Source organism: Electrona antarctica, assembly GCF_951216825.1.
Source record: "Electrona antarctica genome assembly, chromosome: 7".
In the NCBI taxonomy this organism is placed as follows: Eukaryota; Metazoa; Chordata; class Actinopteri; order Myctophiformes; family Myctophidae; genus Electrona; species Electrona antarctica.
This window is the reverse complement of record NC_136812.1, coordinates 23849969-23865198: the sequence shown is the minus strand read 5'-3', so window position 1 is coordinate 23865198 and position 15230 is coordinate 23849969. Positions and strand designations below refer to the sequence as shown.

Genomic DNA, 15230 nt, shown 5'->3' with positions numbered 1-15230 from the left:
TAATGTTAATAATGTCATATTGCTAGAAGTTGAGATTTTCTGCATTTATGCAATATTCTGTAGTGGTCCCATGCAGTAGCCTAAACCTAGTGTCCCTATTCTCAATTTCTCATGGCATAAGTGACCATTCTGTGTGTGTGTGTGTGTGTGTGTGTGTGTGTGTGTGTGTGTGTGTGTGTGTGTGTGTGTGTGTGTGTGTGTGTGTGTGTGTGTGTGTGTGAGTGTGAGTGTGAGTGTGAGTGAGATAACAATCCTTCCAGGGCATTTTCCGCCATCTCATGGTTTGGTGTGTCTCTCTGAGAACGTCAGGTAATGGCAGTACAGGAAGACGAAGCTGAAGAGCCTCTGCAATTTTGTGTGCATAGATTGGTGGTTCTCAAACTTTTTCATGTCAAGGTCAAATTGATATGTATTTCGCTACGGACCCCCTTCTCAATTTGGGGTAGGGTTAGGGTAGGGTTAGACACACTTACAATACTGGTACACTCCATAAATTGTTAGTTCTTTATTAATTCGAGTCCCTTTATAATATAAATTCGCTGTGAGCTTGTAGATCTGCCAAAGTATAAAATATGGTTAAAGTGCCTCAAATGATTGTGATATATATTAACAAATTTTGCTGACAGAATGTGATGTGTAAGCTTGGTGACACTGCACCTGCATCATGTATCAGAGCTACCATAAAGTGAAATGCATATAGTGAATGATTCATTATAAAGGTACAGTGTCTGAGTGGTTAGATCAGCCGAGTATACTTTGTGAAAGACACCCATCGTGTCTTACGCAGAGAGCATATCAGCTAGCGTACAGCACATCAATCAAGTTGTATAAATATTTGTTCTCAAGCTTGATGTCTGTTTTCCTCTACATGCCATACAGACAGACAGGAATCGTTCACAGAAGAAAAGAAACAGGTCTATTGTAGGCTAACATTACGTTGCTGTATTCACACAGTTTGCAAATAGGTGGTGCCATTTCACACTCTCTTCATGAGAATGCGAAGGTGCCTGACTACCGTAAAAAATGACCCAGTCATAACTGCCAGGTGCAGAAAGCTCACATTTTTGAACATCTACAGTATAATCAGTTTGTGTGCTGCAGCCTCTGCCTCAGCTCGCTTCACATTCATTGCAGCGTTCAGACTCAGAGTATGGGATTTATGGGTAAGTCTCCCATTGGCCTAGAGGCAGCCTAGAGACGAGGTAGCCAATCATGAAAAAGTGTCCACTACGGTCGCTACTAGAGGTAGTAGCAAATGTAGTCCAGGCGCTTTTCAAGCACCTGGCAAAAAAAGGAAAAAGAAAAAAGAAAAGAAAATCAACTGGCCATGGGGAACCTGCGGCAACTGCTGAAATTTGAGGTACCTCGTACCTGCACACCTTATCTGATCAAATAATATGTTTAATTCTGCCTTAAGTAGCTTGTGAGGGGTCAAACTGTGGTGTGTGGTCATGTGATGTCATATGACACTAAAGTGGGGTCCGGGGACCCCCAGGGGTCCTTAAGGGAGTTCCAGGGGGTCCCCAGCTAAATGATAGTTTGGAACCAAATGGACCCTTATGGGTCTGTAACTCTGAGTGGACAAATGGAACCAAATGGACCCTTTTGGTTGCAGATTGGCTCATTTAAAGATTTCAAATGTATAAAAAATCTTTTGAAAACAGACGATCTAAAATGTGCGATGCAACGCATTGTTTGAGCTTGTAGATTGGCTATTTTCAAATGGCTAAAATGTTTAGGGCTGGTTAATGTATGTTTTGTAATATTAATCAAAGTAACTAGTAACTAAAGTTTTCAAATAAATGAATGTGGAGTAAAAGTACAATATTTTCCTCTGAGATGTAGTGGAGAATTATTGGAAATTGGAAATACTCAAGTAAGGTACAAATACCTTCGCTCTCTAAATAACATCATAATATCGTCTCTGTTGGCTGGAAACCAAAACTCTTAATTTTCAGGATAAAGAAAAAGTAGCAGATGTACACGCTCAAAACGCGTCGTTCTGCGCCACGTTTCGAGCTTGTAGATCTGCTAATTTGATGCTTTTGTGTGACGCTGTAGTATGATCAAGTAGGCAGGGCAACCGGCAGCAATGATACACATTCTGCCTCCTGTGGTCAATGAGAGGATCAAAGTCAAACGGGCAATCACCACGCACGCACATGCACACACACACACACACACACACATGCACACACACACACACACACACACACACACACACACACACACACACACACACACACTCTAAAGCCAAATTCCAATACCCAAAATCTCGGCCACTCGCTCACTCCCACTCGATCACTCGGGGTCATTCCAGCTTGACCCGGAAATGGTTAACGTTCCGATTGTTAAAGTGCTCCATCGAGGAGGAGAGTGGAGTCGAGTGGAGGAGCCGAGTGGGCTCTCCGAGACCGCATAGAGCGAGTGTACATCAGGTGCAGGCTCGGTGGGGTATGTTGTCTCCTCGCTGCGGATTTCCGCATCACGTGTACATGTTTTTTTCCTTCTCCAGTGACATAAGTCCGCCTCCTCCACATGTGGCACAGAAAACACTGCTTGAAACCCGATACTATGCACCCCCCCCATCCACTAGCTGCCGGCCGCTGCGGCTGAGGAGACGCTGTCGCTGACCCAACCAACACACACATGCACGCACACACATTAAACTAAAAAGCTTTGCTGTTTGTTGAAGAGACACATTTTCGCTGAATTAATAGAGCAGAGCTTCAGAATGATACAGTAGACTATAGCCTATGTGAAAGTGAAAGGACCACAACAAGCCACTGGCTTTATTGCGTTGTGTGATATAAGCATAATAAAAGTAGGCTATATTGTGCGCACCTCAAAAGCTATAGTTAATTTCTCTCTGTGCATGCCTGAATGCACAGACTGCTATGAATGACGGTGACAAATATGTATTTATTTATATGTGGACTGAACTGAATATGTAAGTCAGAGAGACTACCTATAATAATTCCTGTTATAGTGTCCGTTATTTGCAAAGACCGTCGGAGGAGGGACTGTCCGAGGAGGGGGGGGGGGGGGGTATTTATACGAGCAAAAAGGAACGCGGGCTGCGGGCAGGTCAGGAATTCCCTTCACATTCACAATCATATAATATAAAAGTGTGCGCATCCTGGCGCTTATTCACTATTTTAGGAATAAATAGCCTTGTTGCACATGTTACCAATACATACACATTGGCCTCGGTTACATGCACAAAATGAATTGTCTATTCTGTAGACTGTATGGCTCTGGGTTCAGAGTTCCAGTGATCCAGCTGTGTGACACTGTATTGTTCCACCACTTTTGCTTTGGCAATGTAAACGTATGTTTTCCCATGCCAATAAAGCCCTTTGAATTGAATTGAATTGATTCACGTCATAAGTGATCACGGAATGTGCCGTCGCTTTGAAATGACAGCGGAGTACATTCCGATTCTAGAGGCAAATCCACTCCACCACTCTGTCCTCGCATTGAATCCTCTCCTCCTCCACTCCTCCTCGCTGGGGGCGGAGCCGAGGAGCGAGTGGAGGACGCGAGGGGAGTGAGCGACACACACACACACACACACACACACCCATAGCCACTTGCATAAATGTGCCCAAATGTGCTGACCTCATCACATTTGTGATGACGGCTATGGACGTTTTTAGCCCTAGGAGTGTTTTTCGTGCAACACTAATGCTGGGAATGGGTTCTGAATCATGAAAACCCCCTAGTTTGACACGTCACATGTTACTTATAAGGTGCTATGGCTCCCTGGTGCCTCATTATCTCATATTAGAGTGATCTGGAATACCTGTAGCCAGGGCACAAAACAGCTAATATAAGGCTGACTCTTTGCATTTCTAGCTCTCTAGAGAGCCCAGCACAGTCCCTGAGTCTGGAGCTTTTCAAATCCCACTTGATGGCTTACAGGTTTGGTTACAAAACGTTGTACCCAACACACTAATAAACTGCAGAGTGCATAAACTACACACTTACAATACAGTTCACACTTCACATAATACATACAGTAGCCTATATTAGTGATTATCTGGCGCCATCTTCTGGCGGAACATGAGAATGGATGTTTATTGATTGAATGAATACTTTAACAATTTGCAAAAAAAAGCACAGGAAAGTACAGTTCGATACAAGGTCATCTAAGAGGATATGAAACCCAAGAAAGCCTATGGCTTGTTTCCATTGGGGTCCTTTGTACTCAATTCACCGAAATGTGAAGGAAGGGGAGTAAAATTCTGACGGGGATGGGGAAATAATATGATTGTCAGGTGTTTTTGAGGCAGCGGTGGCCGAACGGATTGCGGAGCGGTCTTGATACCGGAAGGTCGCCAGTTCGAATCAGCGGTCCGACACGTTAAAATTACCACCGCTGAAGTGCCCTTGAACAAGGCATTGAACCACTACGATAAAATGTGTTCTATGAGCAGGGCCTGGCTGGAAACAAGTTCTTGAGCTTAGCCCAGATACCCTGGGTAAATATAGTAATCATTTCATTTCATTTTCAGTAGGCCTACTGTCAAGACACTCGCTCTTTTCATACCACAATAACATTACTGAAGATCTTCGTAGACTGGTGGGGGGAAAACTAACAAGAGGAATAAGAAAATTGACACAGGGAACGGTGAGGTGTATTCTTCCTGTGGCATCCGTTTGCGGTTATGGTTGGGGTTAGGGTTTGGGGCTGGATTCAGTGCCGGATCAGTGCCACGCTACCCTTTTCTGTTTCGATGGTCTGACAAGGCCAGAAAGTAGTTTTTTGCCACTCGGTAGGCGTTCCCACATAACTTCCGGCCCGGTATGATGATCTCACGTGCATACCCTCTATATACAAATCCACAGAGGGGTGCCCTGGGCACACTAGCTGATTAGGTACACCTGGCCTACAGAGCACTGCTCCAAGGATTTGTCTATATGCATTTTAGAAGATTTATTCAATAGGCTACAAATGATAACAATAATATGACAACAATTATGTAATATAATAATGAGAAAATAAGAGAAAAAGGGAAATGGATGAAAGAAGACGGAAGAAGGAAAGGTGGTCCGGCAGCCTCAGAATGCAATGGGAGTCTGACCCTGACCTGGATGTTGGGGCAGCTTAAATACAAATGATACAAGAATACATACTGTATAAGCCCTACACATCATTAGGATATTTCTGATAACGGACATTCCTCTGTCTGACTAAAATATGTGTTCTCAGTATGGAAGTTGAAGAAGAAATTACATGATTGCTTATATCTAACCTTTATATACCATCACTTATGATACCCGAAAACGAAAAGATAAAATCACCTATAGGTTCCATCCTGGAGGCAAATCTTTCCGGTGATAAAATGGCCACCAACGTAATAAAAAAAGTCAACCAAAAAAAGTCAACCAAAGAACCCCAATTCCCCAAGATTCGGATCTCCTCACTGGTCAACAAAAACACCTTGAAGACCCTAACAGGAGCCCTCGTACAAGGTGTCTTTGACTATGCATGCACCTCCTGGTACCACAGCACCTCAAAGGCCCTGAAAACTAGGCTCCAGACTTCCCAAAACAAACTGGTCAGGCTCCTACTTGGCCTCACCCCCCGAACCCACCTCACCCCTGCCCACTTTGACAGGCTGGAATGGCTTAGGGTCGACGACAGAGTACAGCATCTTGCAATGGGTCTGGTCCACAAGATTCGATACACCACCAAGATACCCATGTACCTGTCTAGATACTTCCTTAATGTTAACGAAGTCCACACCCACAACACCAGAGGGAGTGCAACAAACCATGTACAACCCAGATTCGGCACAAACAAGGGACTAAATTATTTTCGCTCCTATGCCACCAAAATGTGGAACGTCCTACCAACAGTCATTAAGACATGCGAATCCCTTGACTCCTTCAAAACCACTCTCAAGGGGCACCTACGGACGGCTGCAATTCGAAACTGGCCCCCGTAAAATCTGAATCCCCGCCCACCTTTTTTTCCCCTCACTGTATACGTTTCTTTCCCTTTTTACCTCCTTTATGATGAATTCCTGTTCTGTTCTTTGACTACCGGTATATAGAAGTGTCTATTTGTACGTCTCTAAATGTTTTGATGAATTGAACAAGGTGGACCCTCTTGTAAACAAGTGTAATGTAATTGGGTCGTCCACTCACAGTTAACAGTCTTTGTATTGAGTTTGTGCTTGAAATGTACTGTAATTCTGCAAACTGTTAATAAATATTTCAATCAACATTGCTGTATGAGCCTGCTTTACTACACTGACTGAAGGTGTACTAAATGCATAAGACATCCCTTGCTATGACTTTATATTCACACACATCAGCATACAGTCAGTCATACATTAATAAAACTGAAGTAAGATAAATAAAATACTAAATAAATATATAGCCTAATAAATGCCTGCTAGTAAGACTAAAAGACAGCATTTGCACATAGACATAAATTCGTATTTAAATTAGGCTACGTAACATAACTACACATTTTTTTTAAGTAAACCATATTCTAAATATGTGCAAATCTCATCCATATCAGAGTATCAGACTGAAGAGTTATACCTACTTTATTACATGGCTTGGTTGAATGCTTGATTCTGATTGGTCAATCGCTTAATTCAGCGGTGAGTTATCTCATGATAATGACCGCTCCGCTGTATAATGACCGCTGCCTAATCAAACCCTCTGAGCACCACCAGCTGCGCGGCTGCGCCCGCTTGATTTACTGCCGTTTCCAACATAACAGCCATGTAAACACACACACTACTGACACACAATGTAATTTACAGCTAAACATTGCTCTTAAAAATGTTTTTGAAAACATTTGAGCGAGAAATAGACGAAGCAGCTGGACCCGAAAATGGATTCTATTTGATCAACTCACTTCCTTGTTTTCCGACAGTGCTTCAGCCCTGCAGCTGGGCAGACGCAGCCAGCGCGAAGTTATGGAATACTTTTTTTGTTGTGTTTTGGATCAATGGATTAATTTATGTTAGTTAGCCATGTAATAAGCGGGATAATATCTGGCTAGGTGGTCATTGTCGGGATATAATTCACCTTCAGGGAGTGTAACCACCTCGGCTTCGCCTCGGTGGTTAAACTCCCTGTCGGTGAATTATCTCCCGACAATGACCACCTAGCCAGATATTATCCCTTACGTATAACTCTTCAGTCTAGTCTCCACTCGCCACCCTTCCTAATGTGACACATGGGTACAGTCAGCCAATGGAATGACTGACATTATGGAGGTGGGCGCGGGGTATGCTCGATTCATATAACATTTGAACGGTGGGGTTGCAGTGTATAAACACATCCGACGTGAGTGAGCGTGCTGAAAGCCCCGCCTGCCTGGCGTTGAAGTGATAGTAAATTCGGACGAAAAAAGACACCAAAAAAACACGCCCGGCCCCGGACGGCTCGTGCCGTGGGACGGGGATGATGCGCTGGTGGCGTGCGTCTGACAGTCACATACACACAGTGGAAGGCGGATGGCACTCTCATTATTCACATCTCTGCTAAATAAACTTGACAGATCGCCAGTGGAACAGACATGATGAGTGTCATTGACGAGGTAAACAAACAATTCTTAATATAAATACTTTTAAACGGCCGTTTCAACCCAATGCGTTGTCCACTATGTCGACGTGTTGACTTTTAACTGCACTAGTCCGGGGTAGCAGTCCGGGGTTACTTTATGGTCGTCCATTCAGAAAACAGCACGTGCATAAGCATTGAATTTCTATAATCTTTCCATGGATTACGTTCTAGCTGCTGGATGCTGCAGCAGAGCTTAGAGTCACAATTTTTTATTTAAACCACACTGTTTGCACGATCAGTTGGCTGGTTAAAGCTGGCGATAAAGCAGTTTCAAGTCTGCACGTATCAGACATGCAAACAGGACAGTAGCCATTTAAACATCTAGTAATTAAGTAACGTGTAGTTGTATAGCCAGCTAGGCTAACCCAGGCTATTCTGCCACAACAACAATGGACGAGACTGGTATAAAGAAGCAGAACTGGGACGTGGGGGAGACAGAACTGTTTCTGGAGATTCTGAAGGAGCTAGACATGAAGAAATGCCTCGACGGAAGGAAAGTTAGGAACGACACGCTCTTCAAAGTGGCACATAGGAGGATGACAGCGGCTGGCTTTCACAGATCAGTGGATCAACTAAAAATTCGCTGGAAAGTTCTCAAAAGTGCATATTACAAGTACAACCGACAACCTCAGTCCCAAAAAGCCCACTCGAACATACATGGCTGGTGGCGTTACGAGAAAACTATGTTTGCAATCATGGAATCCAGGCGTCCTCTAGTCGGCGCTGTGGTCCACAATGACAGAAATGATGAAGTAACAGAAGACTCGGAGGGAAAAGAATCCATCCTGCACTGGTCTCAGCCTTGTCCAGAGAATTCCAGTCTGAATCTGGACTTGATTGTAGGGAGGACAACTTTAATTTAATGTCACGAATCACGGTTTTGTTTAAAATATTGCCTCCCAACACCTTTCATGGCTTTCCATGCAGTCTGCAGACATAATGTGTGTACTTAAGTCTCAAGAAGACACCTCTACAAATATTAAAGCAAAATCTACATGCCTTAAGATTAGGGGTGCAACAGTCAAAGGACCACTTCACCCATTTTCAACCATTTTCAACCTATCTTCATATAATTAGTCCTCATGCTCGGTATAAGATGGCACCATATTTATTTTATTGCTGTCTTGGAGGAGGGCTGTGAGTAGCTCAGAATCTGTCTACTAGTGACAACATCGGTAGGCAGGTTTTGTCATTTCAAACCAGATTTCAGAATTGTATTTTATGAATGAGAATGCAAGAACGATGGCTTCTATTTCAGAACGCTAACTTTCCAGGAAGAGATGACGAGGCTCTTCCTGAACTGTAGGTTTCTGAACTAATGAGACGGATAGTGTAGAAGGAAATTCTGCCATCTTAATGGCAGCATTATTAGTGAGGACCAATATATGAAGATAAGTTTGAAAATTGGTTAAGTGCTCCTTTAATCAATTTAATCGATTATGAAAAAATATATATAGATGTGTCGCCTTACATAAGATGCTGTTGATGACCTCATGTGTCAACTCTTAACACTGTTCATCTTGCAGATCAAGACAGACCCAGAAATGGAACCCCAGCTGAGGATTGGTTTTATTGGTGCTGGGAACATGGCCTATGGAATAGCTAAGGGCATCTTGTCTGGTGAGTTAGATTGTGTGTGTGTGTGTGTGTGTGTGTGTGTGTGTGTGTGTGTGTGTGTGTGTGTGTGTGTGTGTGTGTGTGTGTGTGTGTGTGTGTGTGTGTGTGTGTGTGTGTGTGTGTGTGTGTGTGTGTGTGTGTGTGTGTGTGTGTGTGTTTACGTTTACTTTACTGTCTTTCTGTTGTAGGAGATGTGCTTCCCATAAATGTGAAAGTGAGTGCCCCATCCCCCAGGAATTTTGACCGCTTTCAGGTAAATACTTCCTGTACATTTTATAATAACTTCTGACATTTTTACCATATTCTTTTACCTTTGTGCAATGCAATCTGTTTGAATCTGCCCTCATTGACTGCACACACATAATCTCCCAGATTATTGGGAATAATCAGATTATGGCAGTTAAATAATTGAGTGAGATCAAAGCCAATATTAGGCCATAAATAATGTTTCTCCTATTTACCCATCAGGATTTGGGGATTGCTGTCACCCATTCGAACACAGAATTGATTGACAGTTCAGATCTGGTCTTCTTGGCAGTCAAACCTCATCTGGTCCCAGGGGTTCTAAGCGAGATATCACTGCACGTCACTCGGAAACACATTATCGTGTCTGTGGCAGCTGGTGTAACTTTGGCGACATTAGAGGAGGTGAGAGACTGATGACTAGTAATGGAGTACAAACTACAGCCCTCTAGCTGACAAGAAACTAACCTTCCCCTCTTTTTATTAATTTCAAGTTCTTGCCACAGAATTCGGTGATCCTCAGGCTGATGCCAAACCTGCCCTGTTTGGTTCAGGAAGGGGCTCTCTTATTTTCGAGGGGAACCCATGCAAAGCCAGAGGATGGAGCTCTGCTTCGCTCATTGTTGCAACACTGTGGGTTGGTTGAAGAAGGGCCTGAGGCCTGGATTGACGTACACACTGGGCTAAGTGGCAGTGGTGTTGCATTTGTGAGTGTTCTGGGGGTATTCAGTATTTAAGTCCGACGTCATTTTGTAGTGCTACGTTACGTCCGGGTCCAAGTGGCACCAGCTCCCGTCCGCATCTCATTGTAAATAGAATATCTAAACGCGTGAATCTTTTTACAATGACGTTATTTTTCAGAAAGGAAGCCATTGAGGGTTAAAATGGGTCTTAATGCTTCCAACTCGAGTAGAATTATTAATGTTTTGTACAAGTTTCCATGACAAAAAAGAATATGATGTGGAGACAATAAAGACTATTATTATCATTATTATTGAAGGTGGTAACAGTCCATTTGCTCAGTAAAATATTTCGGGGGCATATTTAGAATGTTTGCAGGCTTGAGTATGTTGAATCTAGTTTGCATTAATGAGGATTTAGTTGACACAATTAAAATGGCGATAGTATTCCGTGTGGGGCAGACGGCCTGTCACAGCCAGATTTGGGAGAGCAGCGCAGCTTTTTTGTTGCGAGGAAAGCGGTTAAATTTAGACTTTCGTGGTTGTTTTCGTCTCAGATTTAGTCCGACGGAGCGTCACAGTATAACTCTATGGGGACACAAAAGCGAGACAGAAGTAGGACCCGGAAGTATCTCACGTGCTCGCGCTCACGTCACAGCTAAAATACTGAATTAAGTGGTTTACATGCAACTGATGACCATGGAAATGAATAGTCTCCATTTATTCAATTGTGATTTCTCTGTGTTTGATTCTCTATGCAGGTATATCTGTTTGCTGAGGCATTGGCAGAAGGCGCTGTTAAAATGGGCATGCCAAGTACGCTGGCTCACAGCATTGCTTCACAAACTATACTGGTCAGTTTTCAGATGTGTATGCACTTCGACATCCGTGTTTTTCTGTGCCACAAATAAATTATTGTTTATGATGGCAGGAATAATGGACCCATTGGTCAGCCTCAGAACTACAACAATATACCCTAAAATGCTGTGTTAAAAATAAAATATACCATATTTTAATTATTTGTTGCAGGGTGCTGGCCGTTTATTAAGGGACTCGGGGAAACACCCAGCTCAGCTTCGTTCAGAGGTGTGTACACCAGGAGGGACTACCATCTACGGGCTTCATACCCTGGAGCAGGGTGGTGTGAGGGCAGCAACTATGAGTGCCGTGGAGTCTGCCACAGAAAGAGCCAGGGAGCTTGGTCGCATGTCGGCAAGGAAGTAATGGACACTCCACCATGGTTACACTTATTTCAATGCGACATTTCAACACAATGTTTCCGCTTAACAATTGCCTATTGGGATTTGTTCCAGCACAATACATTTGGAAAGATGTCACTTGATGCCAGAGAGAGCCGCCTTTCTGCCACCATTATTGTTTTATAATGGTGGCAGGCTCTGTGTGTAGTAGTAGTAGTAGTAGCCTTGCCGAGCCATGAGGCCCATAGGGCAGGAGCCTATCTCCTGTTTCTGTAGCGTGAGGCAGCTTGATGTACAAGTACACCCCCTGGACATGACGCTAGTATGTCGCAGGGACTTACCCCCAATCCAACCCTTGATGCTGAGTGTCAAGCAGGGAGGCACTGGGTCCCATTTTTAGAGTCTTTGGTATGACACAGCCAGGGATTGAACCCCCGACCTCCCAGTCTGTGTGTACATGACTTGAATTTGATCCATTGACTTTTTGATTGATACCACTCTCATACACTGTTCTCTCAAATCTGTCGACCAGCACCTGATAACCGCATGTCTCTTCATGGCTGGAAATGTTATTGTACCGATCCGTTCATCGCGATAGATGTTGGATACTCAAAATTACACTTAATTCTCAGAATAAAGCTAAATGATACTTTTGTACAGGTTTGGATTAGTTACCTGCCCATGTTATAATTCCAAATATTGGTGAGTACCTTCAGTAGTTGATATTCCAAAGTTTTCTCCTCTTTGACTATTGCATTGTGAAAAACAAAACCAGATTTTGTAATATTACACACAGTATTGGTAGAACTTGCTTTGTTTGCATTTATGTGCTTTTTTTCATTGTCAGTCAATGAGGAGATGATATTGGAATAGCAATTTCTGGGAGCTGAAGAAACTATTAAAGATTCCTCTCAACTATTTGGAGTTAAATCATGGCAAACTAAGTAACTACATAGCCCAAACTTACCAAAGTGTCATTTTGCTTTAAACTATTTGTCCCTCACCTGCAAATGTCATTTGTTGTCTGTATTAAACTACATAACAATGTTTACAACGTTTGAAACCTCTGGACTTCTAGGGCTCCATTTTTGTAACCGCTAAACCCCATATCCCTAAACTTCTTTGCCTTTTTTTACTATTTAGAAAAACATTTTTGAATAGTCTCAACTAGCCAATCTACATTGACACATTGAGAGCTTGTAGACTGGCCATTTTAACTATTCAAAAATGTTTTGCAAAATAGTAAAAAAAAGAAGTTTAGGATAAGGGGTTTAGCGATGACGAAAATGGAGCCCCTAGTCCCTGAAGTACACATCTCCTAACCTGACTCCACCAGATGGGGGCGGTATAGATTCATATAAGTTCAGTTATCATATAACTGAACTTTGTATAAGTTCAGTTGAGAGCCTACCCAGCAAGCCAAATGACGTCATGATGTTTTGATGACATACTCCGGTGACTCCTGTGATGTTCAGGACTAGGCCAGATCACAGCCCATATGGGGATGGTCTTTACATCATTTCCAGGACGTCTTCACCAGTTGAAATAATACAGCTTATTCTGGGTCCGATCTGACTAGTTATGATATGACTTAAGTTGCTCTGGCCTCCATCGGACTCTCTCTGATTCATCCAGGGACGTCAGTCTTAGTGGGCAGAATTTATGTTGGTTGAAATCAGGTGATATTCTGGGCCAGATCTGACTAGTCTTGGTTTGACTTGATCTGGGCCCAATCGAGACGTCACTAATTCGTCCATGTCCTGACCGTGCTTGCTGGCTAAAAAATAAGTCTGTTAACAAGGAAACCATAGCAAACTTGTTACTTTTTTTTCTATAATTTTTTATCCCACGATTTTGTAACCCATTTTTCACCCCTGTGTCAATTTTCCTTGCCCTTTCGCCAACCCCGCCTCGGGTATGGGCACTGATGACGCGGAGGAGGAAACACGGAAAAACTTGTTACTTGTTAAATTTCCACTTTTATCTGGAAATTTCATTGAGGTCAGAAATCCTTTACAAGAGGAGTTAATACAATTTTCAATCAATTCAGATTTGATACGAAATTAAAATGTTTAAGTTATGTGATGGGCTATATTGCCACATTTAATGCAGGAGAGTGGTGCGCCTGGGAAGATAACATTAGGCTTGCCTTACATTTAAGAAATTGTCTGGATTGTGCCCACATACAGTAGCTGTCCAAACTTCAGTGATGGAGCATACTTGTGCCCAGCTTAATGTATGGGCTGCAGACCAGGGTACGGAAGGTGACTATTGCAAGTAACAACGCAGTGCAGAAATAGTTCCCACCCACCCCCAACAACCACTTAAGTCTTAAACTTGATTAAGGATATGTTCAGAGCCTAATTGAAAACTTCACTTTTTCACACAATACTGGTCTTATCTTTAACTTTGTGATTTTCAATATTTTTGTTCTTGTTTTCTATAGGCCAAAGTCCATACTTAAACTTATGACATGTCTATTCATTCTTACAACTGAATTCATACTGTATAGCCTAAGTAGTAAACTGTTATGCCAACAGCAGAGTATATAAATGAACAATTAAAATAAACTTGATTGTTAAATGTGTGATAGTTCAGAATACTTGGAAGTTGGATCACATCTAAATATTAATATATATGGAGTTGTAATGAATAAAGTTGTAACGTGCTGATGTAGGCCTAAATGTATTTAAATATACATTGCAGTGATCTTTATGTTAACAAATATTAGAATACATTAAAGTAGTCCATGGGGAATGAATGTGTTAAAGATGTTGGCGGTTTTGGTTTAATGTTTACATACCATTTGTAATTTGTCTCTAGTTTTGGCTCACTCAGCATATATGAAACATTTGTGGTTTACATTAAACTCAATGTATATATATTGTTCATATAAATGTGTGTACAGACTTTGTTAATTCATTGATTTATATTTGTAATTCATACCAATTCCGAGAGTGTCTACAGGAGAGTTGTATTGGAGCCAATAAATGCCTGAAACCAATCAATCAGCACTTGCTGGTGGGTTGCTTTAACCTTTTAAGTAAATAGGAATACTAGGCTACTACAATAAATGAAACAAAGTCAACTCATGTATATACAGGGGTGTAGTGGGGGGGGGGATGCAGGGAAGCGCCACCCCCCCACTTCTCACGTCTAAAAATGTTTTTTAGGGCAAAAATGTTTTTTGACTTGTCATTTACTTTTATGGATATGATTAAGCATTGTAAAGCTTGTTTATAAATAGGCCATACACGTCTGCATGTTTTAATAGTATGTCTGCGTCTGCGCGCATTGAGCATGTGCGCAATGCGCACAGACGCAATGGACACACACACACACACACATTGATTGATTGATTGAAATATTTATTAACAGTTTGCAGAATTACAGTACATTTCAAGCATAAACTCAATACAAAGACTTACAAGAGGGTCCACCTTGTTCAATTAATCAAAACATTTAGAGACGTACAAATAGACACTTCTATATAGTCAAAGAACAGAACGGGAATTCATCATATTAAAGGGAGGTAAAAAGGGAAAAGAAACATACAGTGAGGGGAAAAAGGGGTGGGCGGTGGGGGGGATTCAGATTTTGTGGAGGCCAGTTTCGAATTGCAGCCGTCCATAGGTGCCCTTTGAGAGCGGTTTTGATGGAGTCAAGGGATTTGCATGTCTTAATGACTGTTGGTAGGGCGTTCCACATTTTGGGGGCATAGGAGCGAAAATAATTTAGTCCCTTGTTTGTGCCGAATCTGGGTTGTACATGGTTCGTTGCACTTCCTCTGGTGTTGTGGGTGTGGACATTAAGGAAGTATCTAGACAGGTACATGGGTATCTTGGTGGTGTATCGAATCTTGTGGACCAGACCCATTGCAAGATGCTGTACTCTGTCG

At 42.4% G+C, this 15230-nt stretch overlaps 1 protein-coding gene across 2 annotated transcripts; it reads left to right on the top strand.

Annotated features, from left to right (window-relative positions):
• Positions 1-7319: 7319 nt before the first annotated feature.
• Positions 7320-14232, top strand: pycr3 (pyrroline-5-carboxylate reductase 3). 2 transcript variants are annotated; one of them, XM_079506330.1, is made up of 7 exons: positions 7320-7567; positions 9120-9213; positions 9399-9463; positions 9679-9858; positions 9948-10160; positions 10895-10987; positions 11163-14232. In XM_079506330.1, exons 1-7 carry the CDS (start codon positions 7547-7549, stop codon positions 11355-11357), a joined length of 861 nt encoding a protein of 286 aa, XP_079362456.1. In that variant the 5' UTR covers positions 7320-7546; the 3' UTR covers positions 11358-14232. The 2 variants fall into 2 exon arrangements, with proteins under 2 accessions (XP_079362456.1, XP_079362455.1); XM_079506329.1 differs by lacking the exon at positions 7320-7567 and adding an exon at positions 7776-8432.
• The last annotated feature ends 998 nt before the right edge of the window (positions 14233-15230 follow it).

Excerpts from the sequence above, each read along its gene's own strand:
- pycr3 (XM_079506329.1), top strand. The coding sequence starts at position 7,983 with ATGGACGAGACTGGTATAAAGAAGCAGAACTGGGACGTGGGGGAGACA. Across the intron at positions 9,464-9,678 it reads GGAATTTTGACCGCTTTCAG|GATTTGGGGATTGCTGTCAC; the intron begins GTAAATACTTCC and ends TTTACCCATCAG. Across the intron at positions 10,988-11,162 it reads TTGCTTCACAAACTATACTG|GGTGCTGGCCGTTTATTAAG; the intron begins GTCAGTTTTCAG and ends TATTTGTTGCAG.